The sequence below is a fragment of the Vicugna pacos genome, chromosome 35, assembly GCF_048564905.1.
Source record: "Vicugna pacos chromosome 35, VicPac4, whole genome shotgun sequence".
Lineage (NCBI taxonomy): Eukaryota > Metazoa > Chordata > Mammalia > Artiodactyla > Camelidae > Vicugna > Vicugna pacos.
The window spans coordinates 5,319,982-5,341,383 of NC_133021.1; the positions used below are offsets into that span (position 1 = coordinate 5,319,982).

The following is a 21,402-nucleotide window of genomic DNA, read 5'->3' on the forward strand; positions in this document are numbered from 1 at the left end:
AGTTTTATTGAGATATAATTGACAAGCAGCACCATGTAAGTTTAAGGTGTGCAGCACAACGATTTGACTTATGAAGTGATGACCACAGTCAGTTTAGTGAACATCTGTCATCTCACCTAGGTGCAACATTAAACAGGAAAAAAAAAACTGTCCTTGTGTTGAGAACTCGATCTACTCTCTTAACAACTTTCATACCTAACATGCAGTATGTTAATTCTCTTTACCATGTCGCACACCCCTAGTACTTATTTATCTGAGAACCAGAAGTTTGTATCTTTTGACCGCCTTCATCCAATTCCCCTTCCTCCCATTCCTGACTGTAGCAACCACAAATCTGATCTCTTTTTCAATGAGTTTCTGCGTTTGCTTGTTTGTTTCTCAAGTATAATCAACCTGTGAAACTATGTTAGTTCCTGGTACACAACATACTGCTTCAGTATTTCTATGCATTTCAAAATAATTACCATGGTAAGTCTAGCGGTCATCTGTCACCATTCAAAATACAAAGTTACTGACTATATTCACCATACTGTACATTTCATACCAGTGAATCATGTATTTTTTAATCTGAAATTTTAATCTCTCTCACCTATGTCTCTCCTCCCTCCATCCTTTCTCCTCTGGAGAGTTTCTCCTCTGCTATCCATGACTCTGTTTCTGTTTTGTTATGTTTGTTCATTTGCTTTGTTTTTTAGATTCCACACATAAGTGAAATCGTACAGTATTTGCCTTTCTCTGATTTATTTCCTTCATAATAATACCCTCTAGGTCCAAACATGTTTTTGCAAATGACAAGATTTTATCCTTTTTTATGGCTGAGTAGTACTGCATGATATATATATATATAATACATGTATATTATATAGAGTATTCCATATATATTTATATAGCAAATAAAAGCACACATGAAGTCAGGTGCATGCATACAGCTTAACAGCTGTGTGTTACTAAGTTGTTCTTCCAGAAGAACAGCATAAATATCCTTGAGTTGAAAACAGAACTTTTCAAGTGCTACTGAAATTCAGCAGAGAATTAAACTTGAGTGCTCACTTCATCACTTTAGCAATATTCTAACCTGTATTGGCAAAAGATATACTTTTAATTTTTAAAAGAACAATAAAGTCAAGAGAAACTGAGATATAGATACAGATAGAGAGCTCACATCTGCCTTATCCATTCATCTACTGACTGGATTGACTGGCATTTACATTGCTCCTATATCCTGGCTGTCACAAGCAGTGTTGCCATGAATATAGGGGTGCATATATCTTCTCAAAGTAGCTAAATGCTTAGGAGTGTAATTGCTGGCTTGGATGGTAGTTCTATCACTAATTTTTGAGGACTCTCCATAATGTTTTTCATATTGGCTGCACAAATTTACATTGCCACCAACCGAGTATTAAGAGTTCCCATGTCCCCACATCCGTACCAACACTATTTATTTGTTGTCTTTTTGAGGACAGCCATTCTGACAGGTGTGAGGTGATAACTTCACTGTGGTTTTTGACTTGCACTTTCCTGATGATGAGTGATGGTGAGCATCTTCTCACGTTCCTGCAGGCCATCTGTATGTCCTCTTTGGAAAAAATGTAAGGTCCTGCATATTTTTTAATAGGTTTTTTTTTTTTAAGTCAAGCTGCATGAGTTATTTTGGTTTTTTTTTTTTTGCATAAGTTCTTTATATATGTTGGATACTAACCCCTTGTTGGACACACCGTTCGTAAATACATTATCTCATTTAGTAGGTGGCCTTTTCATTTTGTTGATCATTTCTTCCACTGTGCAAACGTTTTTTAGTTTGATATAGTCCCATTTGTTTATTTTTATTCTCATTTCCCTTGCCTGAGGAGGCAGTGCCAAAAAAAGAGAAAATTCCTAAAACCGGTGTCAAAGAGTATACTGCCTATGTCTTCTAGAAACTTTATGGTCTCAGGTCTTACATTAAAGTCTTTATTTAATCCATTTTGAATTTACTTTTGTATATAGTATAAAAGGAGTCCAATTTGATTCTTTTGTGTGTAGCTATCTACTTTTCTCAACACCGTTTATAGAAGAGGCTGTCTTTTAACCATTGTATATTCTTGCCTCCTTTGTTGCAAGATTAACTATCCTTATAAGTTTGGGCTTATTTCAGTGCTGTCTATTCTGTTCCATTGATCTATGTGTCTCTGTTTTTGTGCCAGTACCACACTGTTTTGATTACTATAGCTTTGTAGTAGAATTTGAAATCGGGAAGATTGCTACCTCCTCTTTTTTCTTCTTACTAAGACTGTGTTGGCTGTTTGCAGTCTTTTGTGTTTCCATACACATTTTAGAAGTACTTGTTCTAGGAGGGAGGGTATAGCTCAAGTGGTAGAGGGCATGCTTAGCATGCAGGAGGTCCTGGGTTCAATCCCCAGTACCTCCTCTAAGAATAAATAAATAAACCTAATTACCTCCACCACCAAAAAAATTACTTGTTTTAGTTCTGTGAAAAATGTAATTGGTATCTTGATAGGGACTGCATTGAATCTCTAGATTGTTGTACATGTCCTGATCTTGGAGAACTGGCCTTCTGTCACAAATGCCCAGGGGGCTTTAGCACATGCCCCGCTGAAGCAGAACTACATTCCCTAGGAGTGCCCCTCTGTGGGCTGCATGGGTCCTACTGCTGTGGTGGGGTGACAACTGTAAACATGCTGGTAGGTATGGTTGGCCCCCTGTGTGCATGGTTGAAGTCCCTGCCTTGTGTGAAGGATACTGGTCGTTGGTGGGTGAGGCTGGGTCCTGGCATGCTGGTTGCTTGGCCAGAGGAGGTCTTGGTGCTGGCTCACTGGTGGATGGAGCTTAGTCCCAGCATGGTTGGCTGCAGGCCCAGGGGTCCCAGAACTAGTGTGCTGCTGTTCATGGGCAGGACCATGGCCTGGAGGCCCCAGGGTTGGTGTTGCCCTGCTGGTGGGGATCCCAGTTCCTGACACGGCTGGCTGTGGGGTCTGCTGTGCCCAGGAAGTGGTGATGGTCCACTTGTGCATGGGTCCAGATCCCAGAGCAGCTGGCTGAGGTGCTCAAGGTGTCCCGGAGCTGGTGCTGGCTGATGTAGGATGGAGCTGTTTCCCACCCACTAGTGGGTAATGTCATGCCCTAGGGCTAGTGCCAGCCCACTGATGGGTGGACTGGGTCCTGGGTTCTATGGCTTGGGACCTGAGGATGCTGGTGCTGGTGGGTGGGGCAAGGACCACAGTGGGTGCCAGGGCTGGTGCTCACCTAACTGTTGTGCAGGGCCAGGCAAACCTGAGGAGTTTAGGTGTCTTTTTTCCTAACGTGTAACTTTTTTGAATATTTCATGATTATGGTCCTATAGCTTTCGTTGTGGAAAGTTTTTTATAATTGTAGTTTTTGGTTAGTTGTTTTGGCTCTTTATTGATTTGATTCATCTACTAGACATACGCAATTTCTTATTTTTTGTGTCAGTTTTGGTACAGTGGTTTTTATAACATGGGGAATTTCAACCTCTATTGTCTAATTATTAGTTTCAGGGTGAAGCCCAGTGTCTGCCAAGGGCAGGAGGGAGGAAAGTGCCCTGGAGACCTTAGTGCAACCTTTTCACCCTGGTCTTGCCTCTGAGACCGACCCTCACATGGGCACCTCCTTGCCAGGCATCCAGGCTCTGCTGGCCTCAGGAAAGGCCCCAGAACAAGACCAGGACAGGCCCAGGGCTCTGCATGGTCCTGAGGAGGTGGGGGGGGCACTTCCCACTTCCCAAGGTCCTCTAACCCCTAACCCTAAAACATGTTCACTAACTGTCCTGACATTTTGTGCAGAATTTGGATGAAGGTGTGAGTCTGAAGAGAGCTCTTCACCTGGTGATGGATTATGTGGATAAGAGTGGGGAAAAAGATGGGTTGTGGAGGCCAGTTATTTACATCAATCACCATTTGGGGGAACGATAAATCCTAAGGTTGACGTGACTCTGGGAGACTGGGGTGCTCACTGTGTGTGTGTTGAGGGGAGAAAGTGGGTGATGTCTGAGATCCCAGAATTGGGGTAAATGAGAGAGTGAAGTGTTCATGAATTATGGGATTGAAGTAAGCAATTAGGGAAACTAACAAGTTACTAGAAAGTTTGATGAAAAACAGGATGTTTACATAGCTTCAAAGCAACACCTGCTAAAATACTTACACAAAGAATAAAAGAATAACTTTATGGTGGAGAAGTTTGGCTGGCAAAATCCGAACCAGGTGGTCGAGACGAACACCACGGGAGATGAGGTGAGCAAAACCATGTGCTGCTGGGAGGACACGGCGAGGACCCAGCAGCATTCCCAGGGTATCCTTTCTAAAAATGTACACCCCAAGTTCCAGGGCAACGTCAGACATGGCACTTGGGGGGTGTTCTACAGAGTAACTGGCTTGTAGTCCTCCAGTATCAAGGTCATGGGAGCCCCGGAAAAACCAGGGACTGCTCCAGGCTGAAGGGTACTGAAAGAGATGTCAGGTAAACGTAGCCCATGTTATGAGGCAGAGTTGGATTCTTTCACAATTCAGGGCATTCTTGGGACAACTAACAACTTTCATAGGCGCTGGCAACTAGGAGGGGGCAAAGCATTGAGGTCCTGATTTTGATGAATTCCAGCCTGCGGCTGTGAGGGCAGAGTTCCATACCCGATAAACACGTGCAAGTCCCAAGAATGGTGGGGCACCAGCTAAGTGGCTCATTCTTATATGGTTCAAGGACAGAAATCTCTGTATCCTGTGTTCAACATTTTGTAAGTTTTCGACTGGTTCAAAATAAAAGCATGTTTTAAAATGGAAAGACCTGAGCTGGAGGGAACCTAGCCTGGGAGCAGCTGTCCAAACGGACCGCCCGTCGCTCCTGAGGGAAGTGGGGTGATGGTGAGGTGGGAAGCGCCATAAAAAATACCAGCAGGACCCCCACTGCGTTCTCCAACTCTCTGAGTGCTGCTTGGTCTCTCGCCCGGATCCAGAAGGCTGTCACAACTGAGCTGTAACACCGAGCTGTAACGCATTTTTCTGCAACAACGGGAAGGGTGCAGCCAAGGGCCCTTGGGCGGGAGACTGAGCACAGGCGGTCTCCGCTGAGACACCCCCTCCCTGGGAAGCTCCCGTGTCTTCCAGGCATCCAGGTTTCTCAGAGGCTCCACACCTCACCCCACCCCCCCCCCCGACCACTGCAAGTGCCCCTGGCTCCCCAGCTTCCCTGCCCCGTCCTGTGAGCCCTGAGGGCACAGATGTGGCTTTGCCCCCTGCTGTATCTCATCTGTGGCCCCCAACAAGGGGGAGGCCAGGTCAGGGGCCCCTTCCTGGAGGTGGCTGTCCTGGGCGTCAAAGTCACCAGGCAGAGAGGGTCAGCGGCACCAGGGTCTGTGCGCCTGGCCCCGCTGCTTCCTCCTCCAGGGCGGTTTCTTGTTCCCAGGAGGAACCAGGTAAAGGGCAGCCTGCAGAGATGCCCCCTGGACGCTGCTTGTGAAACAGAGGTGCTGGAAATGATCCGAACGCCCATCCGTCTGGGACCAATGCATTGACTGTGCACTCGTCTGTGAAAGGCCGGCCGGGCATGAGAGGGCCAGACGTCCAGGACACACTTGAGTGAATGAGAATGAGGGAGTTCAGAACATCAAACTTTTAATTGAACAGAACATTGGTGCAGCAAACACAGTGAATCCCAGGCTGAGGGGAAGGGGCCCGTCCCACCCTAGCTGGCTCTCCCCAAGCACTCGAGCCTCTGAGGAAGCCCCGGGCACAGCCATATCCAACGCAGCCCACACTGCACTCACCAAGTCAGGGAGGCCTTGTCACAGGACAGGACAGGCGAGAGGGTGGCCAGCAGTGCCACCTCCCTCTCTGGAGAAGGGCTTCACTGCCCAGCCCTGCCCAGGAGCCTAGCTGCAGCCAGCTGCTGCCTGAGAACAGACCCACCTTGACTTCTGACCTCAGCTGCTGCCTCCAGTATAGGGAGTTGCCAACCAAACTTTTCCAACATGGCAGCGGGCTCAGCTGCCCTCAGTGCTTCTCAGCAGGACCCCAGGGGACTCTGGGGACCTCCCTCCAGTGGGGACAAGGCTCTGAACTTGTGTTGCTGGATGTCCACACATGCTCCCCCTGGGGCACCGGCCGGGCTCCTGAAGGGCAGCTCAGCCCAGGCCGCCCCTTGAATGCTCAAGGGGCATCCTGGCTCCCCAGCAGGCGTCACTGGAGGCCTGGCCATCAGGACACAGCACCTGGAAGGCCAACAAAGCGTCACACATGGAGGGACCCTCTGCCACCTCTGCCATCCCATTGGGCACCCTGGACCCTAGGATCCAGCCTCTCTGGACTCAGTGAGAAACACTGTGTCCAGTCCTCGTTCCACTGAAGTTCAGCCTCAAGACACCACTTTCCCGTGGTCACCTCTGCCCGTTTCATTCACACTAAAGGCACGAGCTGAGGATGCAGGAGGGAGGAGGGAAACCACGGAACCTCATAGGAGGGCTCACCTGGCCAGAGGGCAGGGGCTGGCTCAGCTCCACGACAGGCAAGGGGCCAGGAAAGGCAGGTGGGGCTGGGGCCAGCTCCGGGGTGCTGGAAAAGGGACAGGGTCAGGACAGGCCCTTTTCCAGGCCCTACTGGAGGGTGACACGGTCCACCATGAGCAGTGTGCCCCGAGAGCTCTCTGCCCATCAGGGGCCCTTCCAGGTGCCTCTTCAGGACCAGCCTCTGCCTGCAGGGCTCTCGGGTGGGTGGGATGTGGGAGGGGCCTGTGCAGCACCTGGAGCAGGTGGCTCGGGCCGTCTAAGTACATCCGGAAATGCTCAGAGAAGGGGACAGCCAGCGGGGATGTGAAGGAAGAAAAGGCCACAAAGAAGGGGCAGGCCTGAGGCGGGAAGGAGTCAGGAGGCCCTCAGGGCCAACTCAGGGGAGGTGATAGGTGCGGCCCCGCAGAACAGCGGCCAGGCGGATCCTTTAAAGTCTGACCGCACCTGGTCACCCACTCCTAGGTGTCCTCCCCCAGAAACACAAAGGCAGACGTGCAGGTCGCCAGGCATACGGAAAGGCTCACAGCAGCCCCCAGACCAGGCTCCCAAGCGCCCGCCAATCGGTGATGTTGACCCGGGCCGAGGACAAGACTCACAGTGAGGAGGAGGGGACTGTGGGGACCCAAAGTACCGGGGCGGGTCTCGGAGGAGTCAGGCAGAGTGCTGCACCCTCAAAAAGAGCATGTGCTGTACGATTTCATCTGTACGAAATTCCAGAAAATGCAGCTAAAGAAAGCAGCTCCCCGATGCTGGGGAGGTAGGGGTGGAGGCGAGTGGAAACAGCCTGCAAGGCCGAGACCTGCAGCTCGGTTATGGGCTGTAGCGGACACACGAGTCACACTCAGAAAACTATCATCTGTAACAACTGAACACGTCTGGTCACTTTATGCCAGTTAGACCCCCAACAAAGCTGTTCTTACTGAAAGAGTCAAGGTCACCAGAGCAAGGATGGGCCAGGGCAGCAGGGCCCAAGGGCGAGTCGGCCAGTGGAGAAGCCACAAGGGGACCCCGTGAGGGCCTCTGGTCTGTGCGGCACCCAGTCGTAAATGGAAAAGTGAGTCCGTCAGCACGGGCTGGATTTTCTCACTGTCTGGCTATTTCCCAAGCAGGGCCTGCGACCTGGGGGGGCTCCTCCTCTCTCACACGTCCCTCTGTGACTGTGCCCAGATTAGGGAGCTCTGGCAGCCTGCGGACCCAGTCCGGTGGCCACTACCATAGATTCCCTCTGCTGCAGAGGCCCCCTTGCCTAACAGGCTCCGCTTTGGAGGTCATCTGGATGGCTGTCCCAGCCCCACTGCCACAGTTCGCAGCCCTGGGCTGCTCACTGCCCTCCAGAGCCCTTTTACAACTACAATTTGGAATATAAAGCCAAGATCCTGCTGCTGTTCAGAAACTAAGTCTTTGGGGTAAAGAAACTGCCTGAAGAGGGGAGGGTGTAGCTCAGTGGTAGAGTGCATGCCTAGCATGCACAAGGTCCTGGGTTCAATCCCCAGTACCTCCAGTAAATAAATAAATACATCTGATTACCACCACGCCTTCCTCCCCCACCGCACAAAAAAAAAAGAGAAGTTGCCTGAAAGAGGCAGCCAGGGCCCAGGGAGATCTCTGGGGAAGGGTCGATGCCCGAGCACCGGCCACAGAATGTGTGCCCATAACTCCTCCGGTATTTCCGTGTGTTCTTTACTCTTGGGAAAAGTACAACCTTCATTCGGTCGAGGGCCATCAGGAAAGAGCTGCACACTTGGAGGGCAAATCTCCCCACCAGGACTGGCCTCTTTACGGCCCGTGGCACGTGTGGCCTGAGCTCCAGGGCTCTGAGGCTTACCTCTGGGCAAGGATGAATTTGGGAGCCTGCGCTGGGGGCTGTGTCACCAAGAAGCCACGCGCCAGTCCCTCTGCCCGGCCACCGCTGGTGCCTGGACCTTCCTGCAGGTACGTGCTCTGGGGGTTGACGCTGGGAGGGTCAGCAAATCCTGCACAGGAAGAAATGCCACAACTCAGGGCTGGAAAAGGCAGCAGGGTCCCCATGCAGCACGACAGAGAATCCTGCAGAGAGGCCGTGTCCAACCTGTCCAGCCCCAGGCTCAGCTCCCTCGCTGAGGGGAGGGAAGCCACCACTGGTGAGCTCAGTGGCCTCTTCAGGCTCCCAAAGACCCGAACAAAGTAACAGTTTGCTGACTTCAAATTCTGCTTTGTCATTGCAGACCTCATGTCAGCCCCTAGTGCGGAAGATCCAGAATCCAACAGAACTATGACGCTGTCCACCAGAAGCACACAACAGTGTGAGCTGACTGTACTTCAATGAAAGAAGAAGACTCAGCATCCAGACCTGCCCCATGTCCACTGCGCCGCCTACGGACAGACAGGTGGGCATCCGCTTCCTCCTGCCGCTCGTACTCATTCGCCAGAGGCTGGGCTGTTTCCTTCCCCTTTCACCTTGGGCTTCGCCCCAACGTCACTGAGGTGCGAGGTGTCGCTACCTTACTCTGCACTTTCCCTCTGCTTAAAATGTTTCAGCAAACATCTCAGGGGACCTTGGCCTCTCTAAGGCAAGCCACTGTGGATTTGATCAGTTCTGGTCAACAGATGTTTAGGAGCAAAGTGAGCTAAGAAGGATGGCCCATTTCTGCCCTAAGTCTGTCAGGTGGTAAAGCGACCCTGAGTCCCTGATCTCAGCTCCTCAGCAACAGTTCCTCCTCCTGTCTACCAGCCAGCTGCCCAGATCTCCCCCGCCATCTGGTACACGACTCCTCCCCTGTTTTATGCTGTTTCCTCTTTCCTGCACAACTTTCAAGATACTCTGAGGTCCAGGAAATTCGGTTAAGCACTAATTTGAACATTTCTATTTCCAACGTAATAGGTCAATGAGATATCTTCTTCCTCCAAGAGAAAGAAAAATAAAAAGCCCCAAGCCCAGAACAAAGCAGGGGTCAGGGGACGGGTAACTAGCAGGGGAGAGAGGTCCCTGCTCTGCAAACACAGAGCACAGGTCCATCCCACCCAGGCGGTGGGTGTCTGAGGGGAAGCCAAGGCCGAGGACCCTGAGAAGCTCGCAGCGAGGGAGGCGGAGCAGGGTGGCCTCCTGGTGCTCAGGCGGTCGGTCAGCAGGGAGCTGGACACCTCCCGGAGACCACCACCCCTCACACACACGGGACGCGGCGTGAAGACCAGCTCCCCTCATCCCCGGGTGAGGCTGCCCAAGGCCCTCCCGACTCCAGCCCTGTTAGTAAATACGGGAAGGCAAAGGCGAGCCTCTGAAACGGAAGACCAGTCGGCTCAGACGGAAAAGCTGCCTCGGAGAAACCAGACTCGAGCTCTCCCTCTTTGGGGCCCTGCCTCTTCCTCTACTCAAGGAAGGACCCGAATCCAGGATCCCAACATTCCCCACTTCAGGCAGCAAAGGTACTTCCTGAAACTTCTAATTAGGATACTCAGAGATATAGAAGCTATCGCATCTAGAAAAGTAACAGGATCTCTGAAGAAAGGAAAATCAGTAATGGCACCACAGAGCCTGGAGTTCTCTTATAATGGTCAGAATAAAGTATCAGAAGACCGAATTTAAGGCAAAAGCACACACAATAAAAACATATATTTTTTTTTAAAGATAAGCATTTTGGGAGATTGCTCCAGGATTTCCAACATCCAAATAACATTCGTGCTCTCAAGGGAGAACTGGAGGGAGGAGATTATCAAAGAAACTATCCAAGAGTATCATCCCAAATGCCCAGAATAAGTCAGCTACACTTCAGTCTAATAAAATGCCCAGAGCTTAACAGAGACCTTGTTCACAGACTCTTTAAATTGAAAGGCTTACCGACAAAGTGAATTTAAAAGACTCACACCCAGGACCATCACACCCAGTCTCAGGACCATTCTGAAACTTCAGAACACCAAGACAAAAAGCTCCGAGAGAGGAAAGAGACGTGAACATCAGAATGGCATCCGACTTAAAATGACAACACCGGATTCTCCAAGGATGAGATGCTTTCAGATTTCTAAGGGGAAAGGATTTAAGCTCAGAATTCTGTCCCTGACAAAGTGGTCATCAAATATGGGGGCAGATTAAAGACCATTTCAGAACATGCAAGGACTCGGAAAATGTCCCTTGCAGGCACCCTTCCTCGTAAAGTTCACTGAAGACATTCTCTAACAAAACAAGAGTCAGGAAAGAAAGAATAAGGCCTGCAATTCAATTTGCCGAAGCAGACCCAGGGAGGCAGCCACAGGGGCCCTGCGGGGCAGCTCCCCTCAGGCCGAGAGAGCGAGCACTTGGATGGGAGCAGGAAGCAGGCTCCCGGCAGGCAGCCTTCAGAGCGGACCTTGAAGCACGGGGAGACGTTAACGACGTGGTAAGAGCAGACAATGCAAGAAAAAGGAAAAGCACTGAGAAACTCCAAGAAAACATATGTGTGACCATCGAAGACTAAGAAACTGAGGTCATGGGCCGAGTTCAGTGCCGATATCCTCCTTACCAGCTGGGCTGTTACAAGATGCCGTCATGTTTGGTGGACAAAATATATACCTGAATACATATTCTTGGAAGGTATTTAGAGCTACAATTATAACTCAGAAAGAAACTCCAACCAGAGCAGGGGGCCGCAGGAGTGTGAGCAGCTCAGCCCTCCTGGGCTGTAACAGGTGTTGACAAGTTACAGGGACTGGAGTGGAGACTGCTGGAGTGGCAGCCGTTTCATTTCATTTTTCTCTTTCCTCACTGTCTTGTTTTTTCAGGCAGGTGCACTTTTTTTTTTGAAACAAAAATAAAGGGGACCTATTCGGGCTGTCTGTGAGAAGAGCATGTGTTCCAGCTGCACTGGGTTGGGGTCGATCCAAGTAACACGGGATCTGAGCAGAAAGTCCAAGCACCTCAAAATTCTGCCCCCTCAAATGGGACGCAAGCAGTTACAGCATCTGATGCAGAAACACGGGGTCTGTCTAGAGTGGACTCACCTGTGGGGCTGGGCTCACCGGGGGCAGCGACGGACGCAGCCACAGCAGCATCTGGGGGGTGCATGGCCAAGTCGACCCCAAGACCGCGGACCAGCTGCCCAGTCTGGAGGGGATCTTCCTTGGAGGACGCCAGTGCACGGGACATCAGCCATGACTTGGAGGCAGCCAGAGAGGGGTCCAGCGTGTCGTTGCCAGCAGCCAGAGGGCAGAGGCCCGGGCTAGGGCGGACAGTGGGGAGAGCGGCAGGACCGTGGCCAGGTCCCTGCTGGTACCTCTCACCACCCTGCAGAGACCTGGGGAACACAGCACACATCATCCCTTGGTGGGCAGAGGCTCTCTCAGGACGGGACAGGGGGACCTGGGGGAGACTCCAGCCCAGTTAGCGATTCTGGGCTCCCAACGCCACCTAGCCTCTGACGGCTGTGGGGTCCACCCCATCTCCAGTCACACTGCCTTCACAGTTCTCCCTGGGGCTGCAAGGGTTCCAGAGACACAAAAACTACCACTGCTAGAAACCAAAGCCACATTAGCAGTTTCTTTACAAGGCCCTTCAATAAAGCATTGCTGCACAGTATTGACAGTGGAAAGTGACTAGGAAGCCCCTAAGAGTTGAATAAATACATGAAGGTGGATCATTAAGGAATATTAGGCAGCAGTTAATAATTTAAAGAGTGAATATTCCACAAATGCTAGTAGTATCTCACTCCTGGGCTTTTGTTAACAACTCCCCACCCCTATCACCTGTGGACCAACCCGCATGGCACTGGTGGTCCTATCACTACCTCCATTTCACAGGTGAACAAAAGTGAGACACTGAGGTCACAGGGACTTGCCTGCAGTCACACATCTGGGCAGTGCCGGCCTGGGTGTAAGGTGCCAGCCTGGTGGCGTCATGAGAGACGCTGCCCACACAAGGGTCAGTGGAAGAGGTGGGCACAGCTTGCTGGTTACACAGAGTGGACCTGGCCCCACGCTCAAACTTTGTCCTGCTGCTGACCCACACTTCCCTCAGCCTCACTGCATTCATGCAGCATCCCAGGAGGTGAGGGAAAGAGCTCGAACAGTGCCTGATCCATAGTATGAACGCAAGAACTGTTGCCTGTTACTAACTCAAATAAATACTACCTGGACCAAATGCTAGAGAAACAAACCACGAGAACAGATGGTCTGTCTTGGAGGTAGGTCTGCGTGTGTGTCTTTCCAAGTCTGTGTTCCCCAGTCTCCAAAACTGACGTGAAGCCAGACTATGAGTCAGGTTCTGGGCAGCCAGTGTGGGTCCCCAACGTGGGCTCCTTGCCAGTGGCTCCCCCATCCCTGGGATCACAGCCATCTCTGTTCTCAGCCATCCTCGACCTGGTCCCAGTGTCCAACAGGCTTTCCCATGACCACCTCAGGTCTGGTCTCCCACCGAGGACGGGGGAGCTGAGCAGGAAGACAGTCCCATTGCCTATGAGGAGGGCAGTACCTGGAAGCCAGTGATTGTGGCATAGTCCCACCTCCAGAGAAGTCCGGGGTCGGGGCCAGGGGCTCCCACGGCCCTTGGGTGGCCTCCTGGGTCTGTACAGGCCCACTCTCCTCAGGTCCTGCTGAAAATGCACCGGACACGAGAGGCGGCTGGGGGATGCTCTGAATCCCAGACTCCTTCCCAGCAGGTTAAGAACAACCACACTGGCTGGAAAAGGTTGTTGCCCAGCATTCTTGTTTGTCCCTTGATCTGTCTTTGGCCTGAATGGCAGTTACCAACCCAGGACATCCTAAGTTCTGGCACTTGGCTCCCTTCCCACTGCCTCCTGGCCCTGGCCACACAGTAGCCTCGAAGGCAAAATGCTGCTGCAGCACCACCCAGGCCCATCCTGAGTCCAACCTGACTCAGCTTCAGGGATCTCACTCCCCATGGGGTGAAGTCTTGAACGTGTAGACTGGGGGAGGGTGTCCTGTAACCAGGGACCCTACCTCAGCCTGGCCATAGACATAGGTTTTGTGAGACAGGCCACTCACCTGACCACTGAGGCCTGTCCACACACCCAGAGCCAAGGTGGGGGTGGCCTGCAGGCTGCAGAGGGCGTGGACCTGCCCCCGTCACGCTGGGGTTGTCCACCGCATCTTGGGCTGGCGCTGCATGCTGCACAAGGGCCCTCTGGCGCCGCCGGTAATTGGCAAACCAGTTGGTGACCTGCTCCACGGTCAAGCACGTCTCCGAGGCCAGGTCCTCCTGCCTCGAAACAATGCACCTCTAGGCCAGCCGGCTCCTGAAGCGCCAGGCCGGGACAGTGAGCCAGCCTGGATACCAGGCAGCGGGGGCACCGAGCGGGCTGGGACACGGAGCCGACGGGCACAGTGGCCTCTGGCCTCATTCCTCAGTCACACCGCCGCACCGCCGACAACCACCCAGAGTCCAGAGGCCTAGGGCAGGGCCTGCAGACTGGACCCTCCAGAGGTGACACCAGACCACTGCCCGCCTGCCCGCTCGGAGTGACAGCGCGTCTGCCACGATCGACCCCTGCGATCAGGCACCTGTCCTTCCTCTGGACCCAGCTCCCAACCACCTTCACGGCCCCGGCACCAAGCTCTGGGAGAGAGCCCCGCCCGTCAGACAGAAAGAGAACGTGCGGGGCGGTAACTGCCAGACTCCGGATGATTGGAGACAGAGAGGAGGGGCGGGGCAGTCACTGGGAGAGTCCAGCCGATTGGATGAGGGAAGGAGGTGGGGAGTCATTGGGAGAGTCCAGCTGATTGGACGGGGAGGGAAGGGGCGGGGCGGCCACTGAGCGAGGCCCCCTGATCAGACTCGGAGAGAAGGAAGCAAGCCAGCTTTCCGACTTGTAGGACTCCCACTCGCACCCCCTCAGCCTACTCCCTGAGAGCTCAGCCCCTCCATCCTTCCTGCTGGAGCCCTGGCTGCCGCGAGTGCTCAGTGAGCATCTGTTGAAGCCACACTGGAGGACAGGATATCGAGAGACCCTTGAGGAAACCAGACCCCCTACTTGTGCACGCTGGACCAACGTTCAGGGGCCGCCAGCCAAAGAACGCCGTCCCCAGGGCAGTTCAAAGGAGGCAGAGCCCACCAGCGCCCTGGCAGACAGGCCACTAGGTTGTGGATCAGTCACTAGGGGTGTGATATCACTTCAGGGTGGGGTTCTCCTAAGGATGGGGCTTTCCCTAAAAGTGGGAGTCCCCCAAGGGTGCATGGTCACCTAAGGGTCGGCGGTCAGGCACCTAGTGATGGGTGTCCCTAAGGACAGAGAGGGTCGGGTAAAGGGAGGGGTGTCTGGCCTCGCTCTCACTGCTCTTACCCGCTGGGCCTTGCTGGGGCTGGCGCTCACTCTCGAGGCAAAGTCCTGCAGCTTCTGGCGAACTTCTCTGGGGAAGTTCCGGTTTCTGAGGCCGTCAGGGCAGAGGAAGGGAGGCGGTGGATTCCTGGATGAGGGCAGTGGGAAGGTGGTTACAGATCCCTTCTTCTGGGCCCAGCTGTGTGCTCGCCTAGACCTCCTCTCCTCTCACTGGCTACTCTTCTTGCTGGCTGTGTGCTGCAGCCCCCCAGTCCATCCCCGGAACAAGGGAGGGGTCTGGCACTGCTCCAGCTCCCACTCCACACTCTCACCAGACTTCCAGGACCAGTCACTGACCAATGGTCCATGACTGCTGAAGCTGGATGATGAGGATACTGAAGCTGGATACTCTATTCTCTTGACTGTGTGTATACTGGAATTTTTCCAAAAGAAAAAAGTGACATAAAAACAAACAGCAACCTGTCTCTACACGATCTGCTACCCAAATGTCAACTGAACAAATCCCCATGAAGGACAAAAACGCACCCACACATCCCACCTCCCAGTGAAGCTCCACCCCCCACCCCCAGCCCGTCCTGGGTATCCAGTGAGAGACCACCACGCGCCAGCCAATCGGGCCGAGAGCCCCAGAGCCCAGGTTGTTTCCCTTTACCTTCTCCAGTCCATCCAGCCTGCCAGCAAATCCTCCAAAGCCCATCCTGACACCACCCTTTCTCCAGCCACAGCCACTCCCCGAACTCCAAGAACCTCCCACCTCTGCTCCTGCACTGGCCATCTGCTGTGACTCCCACGTCACCCCTCCTTAGGCCCAGAGAGAGCCGTCCCCATGCTCAGGCCTCTCCCAGGCTCGCCGGGTCCCTGCTGCAGCCCCCACCACAACAAAGGGCCAATGCATCACAGCTCCTACAGAACGTGTCCCATCTAGCAGTTCTTGCTCTGAATTATGGGACCTGCTGTTTCCTGGTCTATGGTCCACCATCCACGCTCCCGGGCAGCTCCAGGAGAGCAGGGCCCCAGCAACCAGGGGCCTCTTCACCAACACCCCATGCTGGTCCCCCAGTCATTTACTCTGCAGAACCACCCTCTGGCAGGCTGTCAGGACCTGTACTGAGGTTCATGACTGTGTCCCCAAAAACTCCAGGACGGATTAACTGCTGGGCTTCAAAGTCATAACTGGCAGGGACCACGAGAAAAACTCGGTCTGACCCAAAAAGCTTCCACCTCTTCTTCCGTCAGTCAGGCCCATGGCTCAGCAACCCCTGCCCCTTGGGCTGTCAGGAGCCCAGAGCGAGTCCTGCAGCCCCTCCTGGCCAGGGGGGAGCACCTAGGAACAAAGGCTCCACAGTTGTGATGTCTAGGCTGGAATCCTGCATCTCTCTAGTGTGGAACCTGGGGCAAACCCTTCTGTGCCTCGGTTTCCTCATCCGTGAATGGTGAGGATGGAAACAGTCAGAACCGGGCGTGACGTTTACTCAGTGCTGACCACGGTCATGGTGGTAATTACCACGAACATCCACTCAGCAGCTGTCGTGTGCCAGACAGTTTCCTAAGCACTACATCGATCATATCGTGCCTACAGCACCCTCGTGTTTTTCTCTCTTTCAAGGGTCCTGCAGCCCTGAGGGGCCATGCTGGGGTCCAGGCCAGGCCACCTGCAGTGTCTGACCACGGGGATTAGCCAACCTGAGGGACATCCATCCCTCAGAAGGAGGGTGGGATCAGAGTGTCCGCCCACTGACTCCCTCCCTCTGGGGTCCTGCCGGATGGACAGTGGCTCCTGCTGCAGCTTGGACTCTTGCCTGGGTCCCAAGAAGGGCTCCCCCTCCTTGCCCTGCAGGCATTGGTCCCCACAGCCAGTGGCGCTGGAGCAGAGTGTGGCTGAGTGTAGGGCACCAGCCGATGTCGCACCTATTACCCTGCCTGTTCCTGCTTCTCCTGGCTTTTCCTGCCCTTATCTCCCTGCCTCTACTGCCCTTCAGCCCACCTGTGGCTTTGGACGGCAGATCCCTTGGGGGCCGCAGGGACTCTGGGCAAATCAAGGTGGGCACCTACCTCTTCCTGCACCTGAACTTCTGCACGGGGGTCAGCAGGGCCACGCCAAGCCTCCTCATGAGCAGACAGTAGTGAATGTCATTCCAGAGCTGCACCAGCTCGGGGCTGCCTCCTGGCACCCGGCATCCCTGTGGAGAAGAGCCTGATGAGACCTGAGCCCTGGCCAGCCCGGGAGCCCTGGGACAAGCTGCTGGCTGGCACCCACTGGCTGGCACCTCATGGCCAGCCGGGCTCCAGTCCCCACCAGGCTGGGTGGGAAGTCCCTGGGGGCTCAGCCTCGCCCACTCACTGAGCACTGCTGCCCTTCCAGAAGGCAAGGCGGGCAAAGCTCTCCATCACTGCCCACTGGTGAGGAGCACCAGCAACAGGAGGACCAGGGACGAGCCTGCGGCCATAACACACAAGGCAGAGCTGCACCGCAAACCACAGGTCACGTTTGAGGGGCCCGAGGCCTGTCCCCCATCTTGAGTGGAAGACCTTTGTCTCCCACCAGCAGGGCGGGCCCCTGGGGCTCAGTGAGCACATTCTGAGCTGGGGGGGATGAAGGGGTCCTGGCCTGTGCCAGTGACAGCTCACCAACCCAGTATGCCTTGGTCCTGGAACCAGGCTTGGGAGCTGGCCAAAGACGCCAAGTTGGGCCTACCCTGGACACAGGCCCTATGGTTAGTGTGTGGTTCCTGCCTTCAACCCCAGTGTTCCTGGGACCATCTTGGTGAGGGAGGTGCTGAGAATCATTTAGCTTCCACTCCACAGCATCAGGAAAAGCCCATTTTGCTGGGCTGAGGCCTGTAGTCTTCTGCAGAATGCAGCAGTTGGCCTTAGGCACAATCATCAGGGAAGCCACAAGGGGCTTCCCTGCCTGCAGGAGTGGCCATTGGCCGTAAATGCCTTTTCTCAATGTGGTGGCCCTGTCCTCTGTCTCGGGTCTCAGAGCACATCACCTCCCGACATTTCTGGACCATCCTGACCGAGCTATAGTCCCTCCCCTGGGAGTTTTTCATCATTGATTGCCTTCACAGCAGCTGTTACAAGCCTGTGTGTTCATCCATTTATTCGGACATATTTGGAAAATGGAGCCCTCTTCTGTTCCAGGTGCTGTGTTGGGATCATTTAATAAGCAGAACTGAGGCGTTCCCGATCCTGGGGCCTGCAGTGCAGGAGCGGAGGCAGACCACACACAGACTGACAGAGAAATAGGTTGCTCATTCTGAACTGAGGAAGGAGCCATGAAGGCACACGAGGGACTCTCCTTGAGAATAAAGAAGCACTAGCTGGACTGGGTGACGCTGAAAGCAGACACCAGAGTGGCAGGAAGGCACAAGCCACACAAAGAGCAGGGCTCCAACCTCTGGCTGAGGGAATGGCTCACACGGGGTCAAAGACAAAGATCTGGGGACTTCGAGGACAGCACGGAAGCCAGTAAGGCCACTGTCGGGACTGGAGAGCAGGCTCTGGGGCCACTGCCTGGGTGCACACCGGGGTACCTACCACCTGCTGTCTTAAACACCCCTCTGGCTGGTGCGTGAAGACTAGATTGAGAGGGCAGGAGAGGACCGGGGGAGGGCAGCCAGGAGGACGCCCCAGGGCTGGGATGGGGGTGGGGAGCGGAAACAGAAGGCACAGGGAAGAACTGGGCAGCCTGAAGGTAAAAGCAGCATGAACCACGCACCAGCTGTAACAGGGAGTGAAAGAGGGAAACACAGCCCCCCACACGTCCTACTGCAATCCTGTGAGCCAGATGGATTTTGGAATTCAGAATTTCTCAGATTTTCGACAGTAATACAGGCAGAAAGTGTGTAATCTGCACCACCCCAGTATAACCTGGGGCAGGCAGCATCCTGCAACCAAACATACCAGTATTTAGGTAGTAAAATGTACCAGTCACATTAAGTGAGTAAATAAAGAGCATAAGTAGCTTCACATGCACGCAGCTCAGGTTTTGGTGCCAAATGAGCTGAGGTTCAAAGTACCACCAGAGGAGTGACCCAGCAACCTGCAGTTTCAGACTTCCCAAATGGAGACCAGGAGCCTAGGGTCTGTTTGACTGTTTGTCTCACTCCCTGGGATGCCGACTGTCCCAGCCAGGACCACCCTTCCAGGACCACCGGGATTTGATAAACGGAGAGTTTTGCCTCAGACTACCCAGTGAGGAATTCTCACTGGCTGAGAGTAAATGGTTCCAACTTGGTGTATAGCATCTCTCCCCAGGCTCTTGCTGACTTCTGGGGATTTCTGTCATGTCTGGGGAGGTGGTGGCTTCCGCACCTCTGTCTGCACCCCCGTGCAGACCAGTCCTACCTCTAGCAAATGGCGGGCGGCCAGGTACTGCTGCTGCTGGGCCAGCACGCGGGCGCACACCAGGGCCACGTCCACGCTGTTCAGGAGGTGCAGGCGGAGCTGGCTGCTCAGCACCGCCGTGACCAAGGGCTGCGCCCGGGCGGGGTCGTCCTGGACCTCCCGGCACATCCTGCCTGTGAAGCTCACCAGCTCCGCCAGGGGCGGACCTGCGTCGCCCCCGCCACACAGCAGCTGCAGGAGGCGCTGCATCCGGAGTCCGCTGGGGCCCCTCTGCGAACAACACAATGGTCATGACAAGGGCCCGCGTTGACCACAGGCTGACCACACAGCAATCCTCAGACCAGCTCTGCGAGGCCCCTCCTGCCGCAGGTGCTTGGAAGGCGGGGGTCAGGAGAGAAGGCGTGGCATCGTTGCCCCCCCGAGTTGCCTCGTAGTCCCCACAACTGTCCAGCCCTTGGTTGTGCACCAGGTCCCAGCCCTGTGCTGACGCTGGGAGTTCGCCTCGCTCCTCTGAACCTTCCCTCTGTTCTGCTGCTGCCCCCTCCCCGTACCTCCTCCTCTCCACTTCCCCCACATCTCACGCACGTGGTCACTACGGTTCCTGTCGCTCCTCCTCTGCGTTCAGTGGGGGCGGGGCCCACCCGGGTCCGGTCATCAGATTTCCCCAGTATCTGCCAGAAGGGTGTCCAGGCCTCTCTAAACGGTGGCCGGGGTTGGGGGGGGTGGGTGGAGGCGGTGCCCTGGGCCGGGGGCAGGGCAGAGGCCCTTCACGCTCCTGCGAAGGGGAGTCCAGGGGCGCAGCCCCGCGGCAGGACCAGCAAAATGTGGTTTTAACTCTTGATTTTGAAAAAAAGTTTATATTTGAAAACCACGAAGATTTACAGGTTGTCCTCATCTGACAAATTAATAAAAGAAAGGAAAGGGGAGGAAAAGGAAGAAGGAAGGAGAGAAAGAGAGAAGGGGGGTGGAGGGGGGTAATCTACACAAAGGAATGAACCCGCGCCAGCCTCCCTGGCCCAGCCCTGCTGGAGTTCCGGCCCCTCGCCCTCACATCGCTGCCGGCACCGAGCTTCCCCTTTGCCGGGTGAGGACGGAGGATGAGAGTGGAGGTACCTTGCCTCTGCCCGGAAGTGGGGCCCCAGGCAGGCTGACTTGTGTGTGCAAGGAGGGAACCCTGACATGTTACACTCAAAACCCCACTCTGCTGCGCCCCCTGCTCTGCCCTCCCACCCTCCACACAAACAGGTGAGCCACGCCGCGCTGGACTGAAGGCGTTTTAACAGCAGAGAGCGCTTGTTTCTGGCAGTACTTAATGTGGCCAGCACCGCAGAGGCAATTCCTGGTCTCCGCCCGGTCCTGCAAAGTACCCCACGACAGGAGGGGCGGCAGCCTGCAGCAACGCCTCCCCAGCCCTGGACGTTCAGACAGTAAGCCAGGGACCGCTTTTTCCAGGATAACTTTCAGACCTGTGTTCACAACTGCCCCTACTTCTATGGAACAGACGCCTGGAAGCGAGGTTAAAGGGTGCGATCTGAGGAGACGCTGCCAAACCGCTCTCCACACAGGCTGTGAGAATCCGCAGAGAACAGCCGGGCTCCTGGCAGAGGGTCTGCGCTGTTTCCAGCCCTCTCCGCCCCACACTGCTTCCAGGGGCGCCCGCCGGGGGTGGGGACTCCCGTCTATGCCACCTTTTCCCAGCCTTAGCGCCCTGTCACCAGCTCCTGATACAGGGCCTCACGTTTCTTCCGGTCATGACTGGCAGGAGGCGAGGGACCGTGGTTTCCTCCCGTGCCAACCCCACCTCCACGCCTGGCTCCGGGAAGGGCAGGAAAGAGGCCAAGGACGGGGCGCATAAGGACGGGACTCTGGAGTTCTGGAAGTAGTGCCGAGGCGCACTGTGAACACGCAGGGGATCCGGCCCAGTGGGGGCGGGGGGCGCGGGGCAGGCGGCTCTGCTGTGCGTCCTGCCTGGTCACCCTCTGCTTGGCCCTGGCTCTGCGCCCCCGGTACTGTGCTCCCCGCGCGGGCTGAGATGCCTGCCCCAGAGGCCCACCCGGGACCCAGACTCAGTCACCCCCACCCAGACGCCTCCCAAATTCACTCACCTTCACCCAGATGCCTCCGGCTCACCCCAGCCCGGAACTGGCTCCCGGCTTCTGCGCTCGGCGCGCACACGTGCTCTGCCCGCACCTGCCCGCACCGCCTTGGAGGCGCCGGAAAAGGAACGGTCGCTACAAAGTGTCGAGGCTTCTCCCAATCCGGGCAAGCGCCCCGCCCAACGACCCGGGCCTGTGCCCTGCG

General features: G+C 54.8%; 1 protein-coding gene across 4 annotated transcripts; it reads right to left on the reverse strand.

The window, feature by feature from the left end:
• Positions 1-5,604: 5,604 nt before the first annotated feature.
• LOC102540863 (anomalous homeobox protein-like) lies at positions 5,605-21,280 on the reverse strand. 4 transcript variants are annotated; one of them, XM_072955070.1, is made up of 10 exons: positions 21,207-21,280; positions 19,102-19,371; positions 16,804-16,931; positions 14,755-14,878; positions 13,460-13,673; positions 12,927-13,047; positions 11,462-11,754; positions 8,337-8,484; positions 6,473-6,557; positions 6,038-6,217 (listed from the first exon to the last, which is right to left on the reverse strand). In XM_072955070.1, the coding sequence occupies exons 2-10, from the start codon at positions 19,348-19,350 to the stop codon at positions 6,131-6,133; spliced, it is 1,449 nt and encodes a 482-aa protein (XP_072811171.1). In that variant the 5' UTR covers positions 19,351-19,371; positions 21,207-21,280; the 3' UTR covers positions 6,038-6,130. The 4 variants fall into 4 exon arrangements, with proteins under 4 accessions (XP_072811170.1, XP_031526831.1, XP_072811172.1 ...); XM_072955069.1 differs by lacking the exon at positions 6,473-6,557 and having other exon boundaries at positions 5,605-6,217; positions 12,927-13,044; XM_031670971.2 differs by lacking the exon at positions 6,473-6,557 and having other exon boundaries at positions 5,605-6,217.
• Positions 21,281-21,402: the final 122 nt, after the last annotated feature.

Coding starts and splice junctions, on each gene's coding strand:
- LOC102540863 (XM_031670971.2), bottom strand. CDS start 19,350: ATGCAGCGCCTCCTGCAGCTGCTGTGTGGCGGGGGCGACGCAGGTCCG. Junction 13,048..13,459: donor GGACAGGCCTCAGTGGTCAG/GTGAGTGGCCTG, acceptor GTGCATTTTCAG/CAGGACCTGAGGAGAGTGGG. Junction 8,485..11,461: donor CGGTGAGCCCAGCCCCACAG/GTGAGTCCACTC, acceptor CTTCCTGTGCAG/GATTTGCTGACCCTCCCAGC.